At 41.2% G+C, this 19,399-nt stretch overlaps 2 protein-coding genes across 3 annotated transcripts in view; one reads left to right on the top strand and one right to left on the bottom strand.

Moving 5' to 3' along the window:
- ppm1kb (protein phosphatase, Mg2+/Mn2+ dependent 1Kb) overlaps nt 1-4,366 on the bottom strand; it is a 13,140-nt gene extending 8,774 nt beyond the window's left edge. The window contains exons 1-2 of one of the 2 annotated variants that reach the window (XM_083766139.1): nt 4,222-4,366; nt 731-1,242 (exon numbers count right to left, since the gene is read on the bottom strand). In XM_083766139.1, the coding sequence (XP_083622265.1) occupies nt 731-1,197 (467 nt within the window). In that variant the 5' untranslated portion in view covers nt 1,198-1,242; nt 4,222-4,366. The remainder of the gene's footprint in view (nt 1-730; nt 1,243-4,221) is intronic. The other variant, XM_083766140.1, reaches the window with a different exon arrangement.
- LOC310858429 (putative E3 ubiquitin-protein ligase HERC3) lies at nt 1,230-19,399 on the top strand (the record flags this gene model as incomplete). The annotated part of the gene is made up of 15 exons (XM_083764536.1): nt 1,230-1,261; nt 5,377-5,447; nt 8,525-8,645; nt 8,764-8,840; nt 9,002-9,226; nt 9,770-9,861; nt 9,995-10,125; nt 12,740-12,854; nt 16,194-16,319; nt 16,510-16,656; nt 16,802-16,968; nt 17,080-17,146; nt 17,247-17,305; nt 18,084-18,267; nt 19,388-19,399. The coding sequence occupies 15 exons, from the start codon at nt 1,230-1,232 to the stop codon at nt 19,397-19,399; spliced, it is 1,626 nt and encodes a 541-aa protein (XP_083620662.1).

The raw sequence follows: 19,399 nt of genomic DNA, 5'->3' as shown, positions 1-19,399 counted from the left end.
AGCTATTGCCTCATACTCAATATTATGTGATCATAAAGCCAGCTATTTTCCACCCGTTTCAATTGAAACGGGCCCTGCCCTCAGGGGGACCCTGACTGATTATCCTGTGGTATCAATAGAATGTTGAATACAAGGGGAATTGGTGATTATTAATTGGTTATTTTCCATTCTAAATGAATTAGTTAGAGCTTGCAAACTTTCGGTGATGTGTTTTGATGTGTTCAATCATCTTTGACCATTTACTTAATAACAGAAGTGCAGGAGTAGCTCATTATATTCTATTAAAACTGTTGGTTTATTTGAGAAACAGTCTAATATCATGTGGAGTAAACAGGGTGTAGACCAGATTAAATCAGGGCTCATTTAAATGAATCATCCGATTATTTTGGAAAGAAAGTGGTTCATGTAACACAGACTGGTGTCAAATGTGCACCGTGCCAACTTGGATAGCTGGCACAAGATGAAAACATGCTTAGTTCAGAATGCACAATGTTGACATTGACAATAAAATGCACATCATTAAGGCCAACCTGGGTATTTGGACATAACCGTTGCCTTGCTATGCATCCCATGTCTATAATGAATTAAGCATACTTATATAATCTTATATAATATAATCTGCTTATAACAGTATAATTATAGTTATACTCAATGATTTAGAACAATAATAACATTAGACTAAAGAGTCTTGGCACTTTTAATCCTTTTGTGCATATCAAAGTTTACTTACTTGATATACTTCTTCATATACTTGTCACAGAAGTCGGCGGCCTCCGGTCCTCCATGCCCATCAAACACAGCAATGTAGAGAATGTTATCGGTCATCTGGGAGACCTGGAAGCGGTCTTCATTCTCTTTCCGCTGGCCGATGAGTGAGGCACAACCCACCCTGGATATGCTGACCTTGGGGATGAGCTTGCCATAGCGGATGCTGGGCGGCAGCAAAATGGGCTCATCAATACGATTGTCCCAGATACCGAATGAGTCCCAGGTGGTCGGACGGCCACTGCTGTCTGGGTCAAACCTTGTGTTGCTGGCACGTGAACCTGAAGGGCTGTGGAACTGTCGGCGGGCAACAAAGTACTGGAAGTGGGTGTCCTGTTGAAATGGGACAACCAGGGCCATCTGGAGGAGACTGCCACGACCCGAGTGAAGACCACCACACTTTGCCAGGCGCACAAGACAGGCTGTTGACATTACCCTGACAGCACTGAAGACTCCGGAGGAAGATGGACCTGCTTTCTGAACACAAAGGAGTAGAGTTAGTAAATAGAAGCTGGGGCCATGCAAATATTTCCACATGGGTCACATGACCAAAATGTTTTATTGGTGTCACTGGCCGTTTTTTTTGTTTGCCCCCAAACCAAACAAAGATGAACTCAACTTGTGTGTGCATGTGCACAGACCTTAAATCAAGACCCGAAGAAATTGTGTTGGAATGGAATGTGGAAGTTTTTTAATGTGTTTTAGGTGGCAGTATAGGTGTCTAACACTATAAATATTAACAAATATTAACCACAATATGTTGTCAGGATGTTTTCACCATATATTTAATTATTTTTTTACAATATTATCAATGGCAAAACCGACAATATACTAAGCAACTATCCTACATTTGTATAATTATAAGTATAGTGTATAAAGTAAGAAACTTTATACAGAATCTAGATTCTGAGTTTGACACCCCTGGTCTAGATTTACCAGAGCACCCTTGTGCACTGAAGATAGTAACTTTTCTTCCACTGAACCAGTGCAAACCACACAATGTTATCGTGATTAACATTTTGACCCATTCTTGACATTTTTATTTCCATGTTTTTGTTTTCCTTAATATCTCAAAAACCTCAAAACAAGCTACACAAAAATAACACTTAGCTAATAACTTCCTGGTCCTTGCTGCAGATATAACGTAGCAGACAGGACATTGACTTTCATTCAAACATAGCAGCCAGCAAAAATTACATGCATGGATGGATGTTAGCTCTGGTCCTAGCCACAACTCTAGATCTTTTTATAATGGGATGACTCTAGAGTTGCAATACCCTCCATTGACTCCCCAATCATCCAAATTGCTTTTGCGATCTGCTTGTATTAAACAACGTTAAACTCACCAACATTGCAGCTGTAGGGAAAGCTTGAATTATCCTCTTTCAATCTTCAAAGTGTTTGTTTCATAAAAATCCACTGTAGACATGTTATGCTGTCAAGAAATTCTGTGCAGGTGATTCTGTTTCTAAGTGTTGGAGTTTGGTAGCACTTGTCGAACGCCCCTGCGTACCACCCGTTTCAAATTTGCACAATGCAGGAGGCAGCAGCGTGACCCGTTAATATAAACGAGTGCTTCCAAACTCCAACACTGAACACTTAGAAAAAGAATCACCTGCACAGCATTTCTTGACAGAAAGTAGCTCATAACATGTCTAGTTTGTCTACGGTACTATATTTATGAAACAAACGCTTTGCATATTGAAAGAGGACAATTCAAGCTTTCCCTACAGCTGCAATGTTGGTGAGTTTAACGTAGTTTAATATAATTCATCCCATTATAAGAAATCACACCCGTGTGAAGTGAGTGGTGCAACTCCGTGTGGGGGTCCCCCGGAAGTTCCAGACCCCCAGGAACGCACCCAGGGGGATGGCCCGGTTACGGCGAGCCGCGTCCAAAATGGTTGAGAAATGACAAGAGTTACCGTGTGAGGGGCCCTCTACTGTACTGTAACACCCCAAAGCATCATATATACAGTTAATATGTCCAAACTTCAGAAAAGCTTAACAGAGGGTCCCGAAAGGGGCTAGTATGCAATATGCATGTATGCATGCGTGTGTACACTTGGTTGTGAAAACCAACCAAAAGCTATTTTCGTGCTCGGACAGACCTAGCCCCTCTCGGAACCCTCCATAAAGCTTTTCTGAAATTTTTATGTCGCTTTATTGTAGGGTCCCTGTTCATAACTATATTTTTGTATGGGAATTTTGGAACGCGGACATAAATATGCTCACTAACATCGTATCTGCGCCGTTTGACGGCCTGTTTTCCTTTGAGGGCTTCTGAAATCGTGAACTATAAGTACCTATACAAACCGCTGCTTATATCTCCTGTGGCGCGGAAGCCGTTAAGTATTTTTAATCTTTGTTTGACCGATTTGGTCGCTTTATTTCTTCTTGTTTGTTTACCGTTTATTGTACCGCCTCCCGGTGTGCGGTTGGCTTGTGCGGCTACGTCCCTGCCTCTGAACTGCTCTGTCATAGCTATAGCACCACTAGCTAGCCAGATAGGCGGTACAATGAGGTGTCAATAAACAAGGAAGGAAGAGAAGAATCAAAGCGACCAAATCGGCCAAACAAAGATTAAAAATACTTAACGGCTTCCGCGCCACAGGAGATATTCACAGCGGCATGTATAGGTACTTATAGTTCACAGATTCAGAAGCCCTCACACGAAAGAAAGTCGTCAAAGAGCGCAGACAGGCCGTAAACACGGTGTTTATGTTTTATTATGTCCGCGTACCAGGTGGCAGGATACTGCTGCAAAAGGACCCCATGGTCTGTGTCGTCAAAAATGTCAGAAACTTCAGTACCATTGGGTTCTGCTTGGAGGGCTAGGACAGACCCAGCCAGGACCAGACAGGGACACATAGCTGTCTATAGGAATGGTTGCACCACTCAAAAATCTAGAGTTGCAAATTGGCTAGCTCTGGTCCATACATAGCCCTAATGCCGAGCTAAGTATTTATAAAGATACGATTGTGTGCGATGTAATACGATGTAATAATTGTGATAAGAATAAAATATTCAAAGATATTGATAGCAATTAATTAGCAATCAATTAAAAAAAGAAGTAATCTTAAAGCTCTGAATGACGCAACACCTTCGCCTTTCTTAGGTAGAAAACATTAGCTAATAGTAACATTTAGATTCTTAAAACCTCTACGAGAATCTAAATGTTTGGGCTAAGCTAATAGCTATGTAGAATACGGAAACAATGCATCGAAGTGCTGCTTTGTTTTTAAATGAATTAAATGTCTATATTCCCATGCAAGTACAAAACATAAAAACAAACACACGCGTGCAGTTTCATCTTATATAATGTCACATTACTACCTTTAATAGGCCGACATACTAATGTTAGCTAATATTAGCTTTAGCACAGTGAATAATTTGTGAAAGGACTTGATAAGGCTTTCGGTTATTTTATCCACCAGGATGTTAACGAAATCTTACCTTGGGTGTTTTAAACCGCTAATACTGCACGTTGTTTACTTTGTGCTAGTATTATTTTTAGAGGTAATGAACGTGTAAAATCTGAATGAAACTGTAAGAAAGCCGCCCTTGTATTCGCAGCCAGCGTTAGACCATCAATGTTGTCAAACAAGGGCTCTCAGCTCTGATGATGGCCGCGCCAATCACAATGCCAGAATCGCTTACGCCTCCTGCGGCCCCTCACCGTCGGGCACCGGATTGGTCGAATACAAACCGTGAAATGAACACGAGCCAATCACTAGTACACTGGGTACACTAGCCCAGCACGTAGAGCCGTATGACCTCACGTAACCCCTGGAGCTTTCTTGGCGCGTGACCAAGGTCTAGAGCCCGCCTACTTGTCTGTATCCCATAGTTGTATCCGGCCCACACCCACACTAGTTATATCCGCTTTAGAACGGATATGCAACGTGCAAAGCATTTTGATCTACCTAATGATTCCTAATCCTATGCGCAGCGCATACATTGACACAGATCATATCTCATCATAAATCTGTGATATTTTTTACGTCTCTAAATGTTTTGATGAATTGAACATGGTGGACCCTCTTGTAAACAAGTGTAATGCTTAATTGGGTCGTCCACTCACAGTTAACAGTCTTTGTATTGAGTAAGTTTGTGCTTGAAATGTACTGTAATTCTGCAAACTGTTAATACATATTTCAATCAATCAATCAATATGAAATGTATCATGTCAGTATAGACATGAATTATATGGATTTTTTTTTGTAAACCGGATTATTTAAAATAAATGGCTGATGATATTTTAGCCGATAAGTTTCGTTTTAGAGGAAAGGATCGAGCAAAGCTTCATTTTCAGTTTCATTTCCGACCATAATACTTTACATTCAGAAGTGACGTCACGTAGGGTAGATTTATAAGCAATGAGTTTGTCATCTTTTGCCCATTTTCTTTGCTGCCTTTACATGAGGGACGAGGATGAACAACTAACAAGATCATGTTTTCGTGGGGAGAAACCACGCGCAATGGATTTGGTTTAATGAAAGTAAACGATTTACTGAAACACAATGCAGACACAGGAGTCAGTTTTACGCCCCCCTTGAATCCTCCTATTACGCGATTGTCCGCAAGTAACAAAGTTATTGCGATTTTAAGGAAAGATGGCACGTTATCAATTGCTCGAATTCAAGAGAGTCAAGAGGGAAACACAATTACTTCCAGACCAAGTAAGTTGTTGATCTATTTATTGAATAATAATAATAATAATATTTTGTATTTTGTGAATTTTCATTTTTGTCTCTGTAATTATTTTAGTTTATATTGTCTTTATCAGGCCATGTGTTTATATTTGTGTCTGACATGGTGGTGGGTCTGATCTGATTTATGACCCGATTCTAGCCCCATATGTTCCCTCTCTACGCTCATTCTGTAGCTCCGAGATGAGGTCACACACTGGGCCCCTCCCACCGCGTTTCAGAAACGGCGCAAGTTTCCGCTATGTAAGTTTCTTACCCTGACGCCACGATTCATCCAAACGTGAATGGGACGTGAATGGTTTACACTAATTCAACCATAACAACGCCCAAGAAAATCCAACTAGAGATTTGAACCGAGCCTTTACGTCCCGTATTTTGTCAGTCGCTTCCATGTTTATCAAGGAAGTTGAAAAGCTTTAGCGCCTCCCCGGCGCCTCCCCTGGTCGAAATTTCCAACTGACTTCAGTTCACTCGACATGCACGCGCACACGCGGTGGGAGGGGCCCAGTGTGTGACCTCATCTCGGAGCTACAAAATGAGCGTAGGGAGAGGGAACATATGGGGCTAGACCCGAATCCAAACTTCATTTGAAGGACAGAAAGTTTATCGCTTGTGTGGGACAAGTGGGACGGTGGCCAGTTACAGCGCCACAAACAGGTGGATCTGTTGTTGTTGTTGTTGTAGTAACGACCCAGCACACTCAAACAAAAGAAGCTGATGACCCCCCTTGGGCCCCCTCAACTCTCACTATAACTAGACACTTTACCTCCTCCCCCCCTCTCTTTCTCTCTCTGTTTAAAAGTACAGGAAAAAGTACAGTACAGTACAGTACCAAGCCGTGGATATCCACGGCTTTGTCTATTTATTATAATAATAATATTTTGTATTTTGTGAATTTTCATTTTTGTCTCTGTAATAATTTTAGTTTATATTGTCTTCAGGCCATGTGTTTATATTTGTGTCTGACATGGTGGTGGGTTTGATCTGATTTATGACCCGATTCCAAACTTCATTTAAAGGACAGAAAGTTTATCGCTTGTGAGGGGACAAGTGGGACGGGACAGGTTGTGGCCAGTTTCGAATTGCAGCCGTCCGTAGACCGTAGGTGGCAGGTGCCCTTTGAGAGCGGTTTTGAAGGAGTCAAGGGATTCGCATGTAATGACTGTTGGTAGGGCGTTCCACATTTTGGTGGCATCATGTCATGGCGAAATGAATTTAGTCCCTTGTTTGTGCCGAATCTTTTTGAGATGGTTTTTGAGCTCCCTCTGTGGGTGTGGACTTCGTTAACATTAAGGAAGTATTTAGACATGGGTACATGGGTATCTTGCTGCCTGGTGTAGCGAATCTTGTGGACCAGACCCATTGCAAGATGCTGTACTTGTTCGTCAACCCTAAGCCATTCCAGTCATTCAAAATCGGCAGGGGTGAGGTGGGTTCGGGGAGTGTGGCCAAGTTTGTTTTGGGAAGTCTGGAGTCTGGACCCTTGTTTTGAGGGCATTTGAGGTGCTGTGGTACCAAGAGGTGCATGCAGTCGAAGAAACCTTGTACTAGGGCTCCTGTTAGGGTCTTCAAGGTGTTTTTGTTGACCAGTGAGGAGATCCTGTATAGGAATCTCTTAGGTTGACTTTTTTCATTACGTTGGTGGCCATTTTATCACCGGAAAGATTTTCCTCCAGGATGGAACCTGTAGGTAATTTCAGATAGTTTGTTATCACCTAGCCCTGAAACATGACTGCCATGATGATTATCATGACAGTCATGCAGAAACTTAGCCCTGTTTTTGGCGCTCGCTGCATTTACAAGATTTCCGTATATATAAACATTCAGATTTCAAATATAAAGTACTCACAATTTGTCCCACGGGTGTTAGTTAGTAGCAGCGCCAGCGATTAGAATTGCTGCATCCCGCGTTGTTTAATAAAAAGCATTTTTGTCCAAGCTCCCCGGCTACTTTTTTAAAACGGGGTTCGTTTGGGAAACCCACAGTTGCACACCGGGAGCGTACTCGCCTATTAGTCTGTATTGGCAGGGCGGTCAGCGTACCTACTGTATATCGAACACACCGAGTGGCACCCTCCTCCCGACCGATAGGGGCGCGTAGTTGAAAGCCAATGGCAAAATAACACCTCGGATAAAAATGCTTTTTATTAAACAACGCGGGATGCAGAAATTCTAATCGCTGGAGCTGCTACTAACTAACACCCGTGGGACAAATTGTGAGTACTTTATATTTGAAATCTGAATGTTTATATATACGGAAATCTTGTAAATGCAGCGTTCGCCAAAAACAGGGTGAAGTTTCTTCATGACTCTCGTATGAATACGAGAGTCATGAACCATGGCTAGTTATCACCGAGCCAGGTGCAGATTCTACCGAGCTCAGAGCTGAGGGCCTTTTCAACCCAACGTTTGTTCCTGTCCGAGACCAGCAGTGCTGACTGCTGAGTCATCTGGAACAAGTTGCAGTCACAAGCTGATGTCATGTCGTTTACATATATCAACGTATTATTTAAGTTGCTATTAAATGCCTTGATGTCATATTCGACCATAGGCATAATATTGCCTATGATTTTGTTATTAAACCCCTCTGAATCTTTGTCAGGTATGCTGACTTGGTACTCTAGTCATGACATTGGTACTCTCATGTTATCTTAACAGGCTTAAAAACACATCTAGCAGGAAAAGAGACAAACAAGAGTGCTTTACAACAGAAAGCCAACTATTAGAGGACTAACTAAATTATTTGCCTGCCAATCCAATGTGGCACAGGCAGGGTCTCAATTTGTGGGACGCCTGAAAAGTCTTGGAAATGAGGGACTGTCCCACACAAAGGGGGGACATCTGGACTGGTCACCCTAGATCTGAAGTCTGGTTGAATTTGTAGGGTCCCTGGAACAAAATAGTTTAAAATGTGGGACCGCAGCCAAATACATATAATTTTGAGGGTCCTTGACATTAAATAGTTTGAGAATGCATTGTGTTGCTGACATGTGATTGGCTGATTTGTTTATTTATGTATGTGTAATTGTATTTTATGTTTTCCGTAGAGCCTGTCACGATCAAATCACATATTTGGTCAGTGAGCAGCGGCGATGTCTCTGTTCTTTTACTGACCAGGAGTGGCAACGTTTGGTGCCTCGACCTCAATGGCAATGCATCTGTGCCGAAGTGAGATCCACTAGCTACTTAATTTCACACATGCACTAAAACCCTGAGCTGTCTATTACTTGAGTAAGGGTTTGCACAATTTAAATACATTTGTGTGGTTGTGTGCACTCTCATGCAGATTCCTGGATCATTTTCATAACAAACAGGTTACTCAAGTTGCATGTGGAGACCAACATTTCATTGCTTTAACACAAGGTAAATATATTCATCATTAATATTATTGTTGATTTTATACTAAATAAGTAATTACAATGTCAAATTGTTTAATCTAATTTACTTGCCAATAAGCAGAGAACAAATTCATTACATTCATGTAAGCCACAACATTCTCACTATGGGTCCCTTTTCCTTTCCAGATGGTTTGGTGTTCACATGGGGCAACAATACCAATGGCCAGTTGGGTCTGGGGTATACAGAACGACCCATCATCCGATCTCCAGAGCCACTCAAGGCTCTCTCAGGAGTACCCCTGACCCAGATCACTGCTGGGGGAGACCATAGCTTTGCCCTGTCCCTCTCTGGCACCGTGTTTGGCTGGGGACACAACAGTGCTGGGCAGCTGGGGCTTGGAAACGCAACAGGTACATTATGTAATCTCTCAAGACAGATTCTGCTAGTGTAGCAGAGTGGCTCAGAGCCTCTGCCTGATGGCCTCAAAAGTCTAATATCTCCCCTGGTACATAGGGACGGTAAGGGACCTTTGATCTAGTGGTTAAGATATTGGACTTTCACGCTGGAGACCCGAGCTCAAATCCCAGGCATTGCACTAACAGCAGAATTTGGAGTTAGTTAGAGGTTCTTCCTTGGCCTACTGTGAGGGTGAGTGCAAAGTTTCAGCGTCGGAAATGAGCTCTTCACAGACACACAGACACACACACACACACACACACACACACACACACACACACACACACACACACACACACACACACACACGGATGGACATACAGGGGTAAAAACCTTATCTTCGGCCTTCGGTTGTCTGGCTGTCGGCCAGGCAGAGGTAAACTATTGTTGTGTTATTTTATCTATTTTATTTGGTTCTGTTATTATAATCGGTTAACACAACCTTATAGTAGGCTATGCAGTATATTGTAATGTTTTGCTAGTACCTTCTCTTACAGACAGCTACACTCCAGTTCCGGTTGTGTGTCTCAGTTTGAAGAAGGCTATTTCTATCTCTTGTGGACACAAACACACTGCTGTTCTTACAAAGGTTTGTACTTTACATATACATATCATACAATACACATATGCAATTTTTGTTAACAATGTTTGTCATAAGCTATATCTTTATTTGTGTTGAAGCTGCAAGATAACTTCCCATATCCTCTGATATTATATTGTAGGGAGGTCTTGTATTCACCTTTGGCAGTGGTTGCTATGGTCAGCTTGGCCACAACTCTCTACGAGATGAACTAAAACCTCGCCTGGTGGCAGAGCTGTGGGGGGCTGAGGTCACTCAAATTGCATGTGGGAGGTAGGTTTTATTAAGAATTTATGCAAGATGTACCAATATGACCAGTGTTTCCTGCAGTAAAAGGCCTTGGCATGGTGCTGGGCGGCGAAAATGTTGATTGATTCATTAATTAATTTGATTAATAAATTAAGATTAATTTGTATTATTGCTCTTGTATTGCTATTGGAGACACTGGGGAGGCACTGGGGGGACACTGGGGAGGCACTGCAGGGGCACTGGGGAGACACTGGGGAGTCACTGGGGGGACACTGGGGAGACACTGGGGAGACACTGGGGGGGCACTGGGGGGACACTGGGGAGACACTGGGGAGGCACTGGGGAGACACTGGGGAGGCACTGGGGAGACTGGGGAGGCACTGGGGAGACACTGGGGAGACACTGGGGAGACACTGGGGGGGCACTGGGGAGACACTGGGGGAGGCACTGGGGAGGCACTGGGGAGACACTGGGGAGGCACTGGGGAGACATGGGGAGGCACTGGGGGACACTGGGCAGGCACTGGGCAGGCACTGGGAAGACACTGGGAATGCACTGGGGGGACACTGGGGAGACATGGGGAGGCACTGGGGGGACACTGGGCAGGCACTGGGGAGGCATTGGGAAGACACTGGGGAGGCACTTGGCGGAAACTGGGCAGACACTGGGCAGACACTGGGGTGGCACTGGGGGAGGCACTGGGGAGGTACTGGACATTTCATATCACACACACTATGATTCACTATCCCCCTCAAAAAAAAAAAAAAAAAGAAAAAGAAATTGAAGCTTGGCATGGCGCGATTTATTTCAATCATGGCTCAGCGCCATGCCAACAACATTGTGCAGGAAACCCTGATGACCATGTTGCCTGGCCTGAGCAAGGCACTACACTGACTACAGTATACACCAAATAGAGCTAGTCAGTTTCCAGAAGACTCAGATCCCAGGTGTGAATAAATAACTAATGTGCATTGCTATAAAAGTAGCATTCATGTTCATTCAAGGTTGTCAAGTTAATAAACATCAACTAGAAAAAGTGCCCTTCTGGGCACAGGTCTCCACCAGGATAGGAATGTAGGACATTGCAGCTTGAATTCATCTGGTGGTTGGATAAAAGGGCAACAAAAGTAAATTATCCACAGATCCGTGCAGTTAGGTAAAAACACTTTTCGGCCAGTTATAGCGCCACCTTGAGGCTGAGTTGAAATTGTTCATGTGGCATTTCGTCCTCGGCCTAGTGGGAATGTGCGTGCACAATTTCACGGAAATCACGCGATGTGTTCATGATTTGCAGCATTTTGTTTGAAACTGAGCACTCCTGTGAACTTTGGAAGCCAATCTTAACCAATCAGGATGGAGTCTGAGAAATCTGAAAGACCGGTTTCGTTGAATGGCTCTAGAGAGACTGTGTACCAATTTGCGCGATGTTTGGACAAAATCTGTAGGTGTACTGTGCAAAAACTTGTTTTGCACAAAGCGGCCTCCTGGTGGCGCTATAACAGGCCGTTCTGGAAAGTTTGGGGCAGAGGTTCATCGTTGGCATCCAGGGAGTGTGTGTGCAAAATTTAGCATCGACCGGGTTAACGGTGGCCGAGATTAGCTGCTCACGGACACACACACGGACACACACACACGGACGGACGGACGGAGTGCAAAACATACTCTCCCCCCATGCCTTCGGCCTGGTGGAGACAACAATGGACAATGGCTTGAGTATTGTCTTGCATTCAATCATTGTGGGGCTTTAGCAGAGCCAACAGTATCTAACTATAGTCTTACACGCTTTGACTTAGAAACTCCATTCAAACTTTTTTTTAATGTTCAGCTTACTGTAGAATCGTGCGGTATCTCTTTGGTAATTGAAATGTTTAGTCATTTTTTAGATCATTTACTTTAAACATTATAATGGAAGTCAATGGAGGATTTTGATACGTTGAAACGTCTTCATACTTTCACCTGGAGACTCCATTCACAATTAAAAAACATCACCTTACTGTGGACACACAGACCTGGACTTTTTACTTTGAAATGTTATGTCGTTTTTTAGATAATTAACTTTGAAAACTCAAGTTATAAAACTTTGGACCCTCCCTATTCCTTCATACTTACACAGAGAAACTCAATTCACAGTTAAAAGAAATCCACTTTATTGTGGACATGCACGCTTGACATTATTACTTTTAAATAATTGACAGTTTTTTAAATATATAACATAAAGCCCCAATCCATTGTCAATGGCCATCGCGCAGCACACCACAGGCTGCCTGCTGCCTGTCAATCAGCAGCGGCACTCCGTTTCGTGCTTGCAGGCTAGTGATGCGCGGGCCGGCCCGTTGCCCACTGGTCCCGCGGGATGCGGGTTAATGTTGGCAAATGGCAATAGCACAGTAAAGATGATAATAATCTAATATGCTGTGTGTAGTTTTTTTTATAGATCTAGCCTCTTAATTTTGATCTAAAAATGCACTAGATTGAAGCATTTTCTTTGCAAAATTACTTTATATATTGTTTTATTTTCATATTTGTAGTTCCAATGTTGAGATTGTAGTTTAATTTACGTTATTATTGAAATAGAGTTTCATGTTGTAACAGATTGGTTGAAACGAGTGTTCTTTGTTTAAATTTGTTTTACTTTTAGGAACCACACTCTAGCATTAGTTGGTTCCTCTAATAAGAAGATCTACTCATTTGGACAAGGACAGAAAGGACAACTGGGGAATGGAGTCAAGACAGATCAGTCTGTCCCTCTACCTGTAAACCTATTGCAGGGTACTGACATTTTGGAAATGTAATATCAATACAAATATCTTCTGCATTTAATTTACTTTTTGCTTTCAATTTAATTAGCTATTTCAGCCACAGGTTTGTGCTAACAACATGGTTATGCTGTAATAAGGTTTTGGTTTTTGCCTTTCAGATCGCAAAGATGATGAGCGGATTTGTCACATATTTGCCGGGGGAAACTATTCTGCAGCAGTGCTCTTTTGATCAGGTATGACATTTTTCATTGTGTTTAGAATTTGGGGGGGATTATTTTATGTAGTTCTGTTACGTGTCATCAGTCGTTTTGGAATATTGTCCATTTATTCAGTATATTAGTATATATATTTTCCATTTATTCATATTACAGAAGTGTGAAGAAAAAGCCAGCACTCATATTTCAGTCATCAAAACTTTGGATGAGAACACTGTAGAAATGTGGCTGTCAGAATGTGATAAACCCAAATCATGGGAGAGAATACAGAGGTGAGCCCATATAAAGTTTCAAGACTGTTGTGATTCAAGTTGAACTAAAATAGGATTTCGGTTTCAACATTTATTTTCATCCACATGTATACACTTCCACACTTAATTGTAGAGACATCAAGATAACCTTCTCCTCTCCAATGTGCTTGAATGGCAGCTTCCTTGACAGAAGGTAATAAGATTTCTTACTTATTCATACAGATAAAACATAATAATGAAATGATCTTCAGGAATCTTTGTCTTATTATTATCAATGTAGCCTTGACAAGCATTACCAGACCTCACCGAGATACTCTGGCTTGGACATGTCCCTTGCTCGAATTGCTTTTGAGAAGCTGGCGACAAAAGACAAAGTACTAAATGAGGTATTGTAACATTTCATGACATATCACTGCAACAGCACAATTATTCAGTGCTTGTAGTGAGTGACAAATGTATACTATAGCAGTAATATGAGCTGAGGTCCTTTACCCGAATATTTAAATTGTATTACCTACCAATGAAATATTGGCAATAATCCTGCCATAGAAATACAGTGGAAGCAGCGTTTGAAGGTAAAAGTTACCAGCCAAAACCTACTTTATGGGAATGTTCTTTTCACCCACTACATTACTTGGCTTAAGCTTTCCAATGTATAGGGAATGTTGTTATAATGACCTACATTCATGTTTCAAGATTGAGGTGGTGGTCCGAGACACTCTCCTTCCATCACTGTGTAAGGACCCCATTGGAGTTGAGAGTCTAAGGGTTTTCCTGATAGTCCCAGAGCTCCTGAGAGTCCTGGTCCAGCAAGGCCACGGTTGGGAGCTGACCACAGCTGTTGCTGCTGCTATCCTTTCATTGAAGCATCACAAGCTCAAACTCCTTGGTAAGTGGCTTTATGATGGCCCACTGGCACTGAGAGTATGCATGCAAAGTTTGACACCGATCAGTCCAGTAGTGTCCTAGACTAGCTGGGCACAGATGGACACCCACGCGCGTGTGCAACACATCTTGCCTGCCCAAATTGTAATTCCTGGAAACGCTACTGCATGCATTCCTTTCCCTTTTTTTTAAACAAAAATTTAATTCCACGATTTTGCAACCCATTTTTGCACCCAGTGTCAATGATCTAATCATGTAATCCTGGGCGCTACACTTCCTCTGCCAACCTGGGGGGACAGCGGACTGACCTCATGCTTCATGTATTCCTTTCCGATTGGCTATGATTGCCTTCCAGGCAGGAGAGACAAAAAAAGCCCAAAATCATTAACATAGCGTGATCAACCCCAAATTTGAGGGGCCTCTAAACAACGCAAAAAGTGAATTAACTTACAGTAGCCTATGCTACTCTAAGTAGCACAGGGTGTAACATAAATGGTACAAATGTCACAGTTTGATGCAGAGAGTTGCAAATAATCTTGTGAGCCATGAGCCAAATAGCAATTTCTAAGATCTGTATCTTTTTAATTTCTTCAGAGGGCTTATGGTCCAGAATGCCCTACTACTTTTTCAGATCTGCAGTGAAAACGTTCTGCACAGTGACCGCAAAGCACCTTGAACTGACCGATGACCAGTACGACAAGTGCGGTAGATCAATATTCGATAATTTGAGGGTTCTGCAAAAGCTGTACAATGTGAGTGTATTTTGGATCCACAAAAGTTTCTATAGAAGGCTCTCATGTTTTATTCTTGTTCATTTGTTCACTAATTTCATCCAAAAATCTGCCTGTAGGTCAACAGCAAAAGCCCAAGATCGTTACCTGCCAAGGTTTTCCACATCGACACAACATGTGTCTTGATTCGTGTAAGTGCTTACTTAAACAAGGGGTGAATTGCTGTGGTTCAATTCCTGCTGTATAGAGCACCGAAGTCTGACGTCAATATCGGCAGAGAGCGCTGTTCCCAGGGTTCGTCTTAGATCGCCTCATATAAGAACGGTGTTCTTATAAATAAACAAATCATCCTGGCCGTTTCACTCATATGGATATGAAGAATCACCTGACTGACTATGAGAAAACACTATTTTATTGCCAAATTAGTTACATTTTACGTTTTAGCTAGAAACAGACAGTATCAAATATGACCTTCGTAAACAATACAGAGACACCTCCCCGACAATATCGCAGAGACCGTTTTTGGACCACAATTCTTATATGAGACGATTTTAAGATGACCCCATGTTATTATCCATAGAGAAAAACGTCAGCAATCTATAAACAAGTCTTTGATTTGTTTAGTGATTACTGCTGCAGAGCATGATAAGCTGAGTTTGATTCTACATCCTGCATTAAAGAACATTTGCTAAATGGATTAATACATTCACTTTATTTGTTTTTAAATTCAGCTTAAAAAGCTGGAGCATTCTCGTTGGTTCTGTCCTCCATCTTCTCATCAAGAGCGTAGGTTAAATGAGGCCAGGACATTAAATAAGGTAAAGAATCTTTCATAGAGATATCAGATACTCTAGTATCTGTCCCATATTATCATTATGTTTCTTCTATTTTAATGATGCTTTAAACTTACAGAATGCAATTGACTTCCTGATGGCATACCCCTGCATCTTGGACACAAACGCTAAATGTGGATTTTGGGCACTTCAGATATGTCAATACAAAGTAGGCATTTTATCTGAAAATAAATTATATATTCAGAAATTCATATTTGTGGCAGTAGTACTGGCTCCTAATGAGCAGTTAAGGTGTTTGCAGACTGTTGTGAATATTGAAGCAAATTTCTGCAAACACCTTTATGGTGCCTTGCATGATTGCCTCTGTTGCTGGTGTGTGAATGTGTCTGTGAATGGATGAATTGTAAAGCTCTTTGGAGAAAGACACTATGCATTCATCCACTGTTTTGGCTGACAGGATTTTCATGGACAACATTTTCTTCGCCTTTTTGAAAATAAACTCCTCGTGGGCAGGAGCACACTGCTGCAGGATACATTTGATTGCCTGCGAAAGAAGTCCTGCTATCTCAAAGTGCCTGTGACGGTAAATATTTTCTGTATAATATTATTTTTGTGATCCTTCTTTTGTGATCTTATTCTCATCTTACTGTTATGACTCAATCTCCTTAGAGTCTTAGAGGGATTTGTACAGGCCCAATTACTAAACTGCACTGTAAAACATCAACATTCTACTCCAGTAGGTCATTGATTCACATAATGCAACCTAACTTTAGGTCAAATTCAAAGAGGAGGATGGTATCGATGAAGGTGGTGTGTCAATGGAGTTTTTCAACCTCCTTGGAAAAGAACTTCTCAATCTCAACACAGAGCCAGCAATACTACAAGTCAATGAGTATGGACTGGCCTGGTTCTCCCAAGACGTGTGTACATATTTTCCAAATGTATCTGATAATAACATTGCAATAAAGTAAAGTATGAAAATAAAGTAGAGCGAGGTAGATAATATCTCTTCACTTTCCATGCCAAGAGTTTCTGTATTCTAATCTTTTGTCATGCTATTTATAGGATGATAGTGTGTCTGATGAGTTCTTCTTACTGGGCCTGCTCTGTGGTATGGCTCTCTACAACCGTTGTTTACTCAACCTCCGCTTTCCACTCATCATTTTCAAGAAACTCTTGGGTTTGGATCCATCAATGGACGACATGGAAGAGATGGCACCAACCGAAGCACAGTAGTTACATTCAACTAGTCATACGTATATTGCCACATTTTATATTTAAATAAGGTTTTAAATGGTTTTCTTTTTAATTCGTTATAATTGTATATTATTTCCCACAAACAGGGGTTTACAGGAGCTGTTGAAATATGACGAGGAGATTGTTGAAGACCTAGGATTGGATTTTGGTTGGGTAAGATTTATACTCAGAAATGTCAAATAATTTGTATTTCTAGTTTGTGTGAGTGAGTATTTACATTGCAGTGGATTTACAGTAGCATCTGTGTTTTTAGTGTAGAGGGCGACCACTCCTACCAAACGGAGAGATGACCCCAGTAACAAAGATCAATAGGTATGTCTTGATAATGGATTTGGTATTAGAATCACTTTCAAATACCTGTACATTCTATTTAGAATTTATCTCAATGCCGTTGCTGTACATGATGGTGTAGTGTGACCAGTGGCGGACAAAGTAAAGTAATCTACCCTAGTACTTGAGTCAAAGTACTAGGGTAGAAGTAAAGATACTCCTGGTTAAATATTACTCCACAAGTGAAATTACTCATTAATGTTTTACTTGATTGTACTTGCTTTTAAAAAGACTTTAAAGGTATTCAAAAGTACAAATTTCAAAGTACATTCCTTGCAAAATAATGTAAAAAAAGGATGTAAAAATTTAAATACTCAAGTAAAGTATCAAGTAAATTTATTTCTATAACTGCATGTTATGTAGACAGCACTATAATTGCATTGTATGTAGTCATAGCACGCCATAGTACATATGTATAGCATAGTAGTATATATCTATAGTTTATATGTATAGTTTCATTATATAGATATTCCACTGTTACTTTCTTAGCTTACGCATGTTTCATGATAAATGCTTTTATGTGATGTATTCCCATGCTTTTTGTTCTTGCTTAATGTAAGTCGCTCTGGATTAAGAGCGTCTGCTAAATGCCTAAATTGTAAATTGTAAATTGTACTTCATTACTGTCCACCAATGGTAGTGACATACTGCTGTAGATGCATGCCGGCACGATATACATAAAATGTAACCTCATGGGATAGTTAATGTGAGTCTGACACATAATGATAATTAATCTTTCACAATAATTGGTCATTCACAGGCAGGAATATGTTGACCTTTACATTGACATGGTGTTCAACAAGTCGGTAGACGGTCAGTTTAAGCCGTTTCAGAGAGGCTTTTTAGAAGGCTGTCCCCCACATGCATGGAGAATGTTCCTTCCTGATGAACTGATGATACTTCTCCATGGAGATGAAAACTTCAAGTGGGAGGAGCTGAGAGAGGTGAAGTTTGGAAAATCAATTGGATTTGATCGTGGAATTATTTCTGTTTGCACTCTGGGTGAATTCAGATCAGATTGAATTATTGTCACAGACATATGGCCATTTGTATGGTTAAACACTGCTGCAACCCTGCAGAATACTGCACAATACAGAATGGATATGTCAGTGGACATAGTTTTGGGTCTGCATTGCAAGGCTAAATCTCATCATATGGTGGTCTGTGGCTCAAATGCAGGACCCCCCCAGAAAAACATCAAATCTGTGCCCGTATTGCTGGACCAATGATGACGAAATGACCATTTCTTACGTCATCATTTAGAGCTAGTCATACACGTATGTGTATGACTAGCTCTAAATGATGACGTAAGAAATACGTGTATGACCAGCTCTAAATGATGACGTAAGAGATATGGTCATTTCGTCATCATTGGTCCAGCAATACGGGCACAGATTTGATGTTTTTCTGGGGGGGTCCTGAAATGGCGGAACGGCTGTCACGACAAATGGACCAGGCCGATCACATTACTTGCGCGCTCTGCTTGCGCAAGTAACAAGCCCCCAGCCAGGGCTTTCTGTAATCCTTTTTAAAAGCATTATTGTCAATAAATGTATTAAAATATTAATGTATTAAAGAGTATTCAATCAAAGTAAGATGTTTTAATAATTTCTTCTGAACGGCAATCTTATTCTTTTTTAATATCTTATTTGTAACTGTATTCAAATTAAAATGTATATGCCTTAATGTTGTCTATCAGCAGAGCCAGAGTGTTTCTATTCATGTTTCTGCAGGTAGGCTAATTACACCACCACATTACTCTATGGCTCTAATAGCGTGAAGGACTGACAGAGCTGCTTGATCAATGATGAGGGGTGAAATGTATATTACGTTTTTTTGCAACCTTATCATTTTAATATTTCGTGTAGCACCCTTTGAATAAACTAGACCATTCATTCAGCATTTGAGCCACGAACCACCATTTGATGACATTTAGCCTTGCAGACCCAAAACGTAGGCCTACAAATATTTTGTTATCGTTGGATAACATGTTGTCCACAATTCCATGCTGTATTGATGTTGGTGGTACCATTAACAATTCTTCTACATTCTCTAATTGTGTAGATACTAAATTGA

The sequence above is a fragment of the Protomyctophum parallelum genome (assembly GCF_964188405.1).
Source record: "Protomyctophum parallelum genome assembly, chromosome: 5".
Lineage (NCBI taxonomy): Eukaryota > Metazoa > Chordata > Actinopteri > Myctophiformes > Myctophidae > Protomyctophum > Protomyctophum parallelum.
This window is presented reverse-complemented; position numbering and strand designations above follow the sequence as displayed.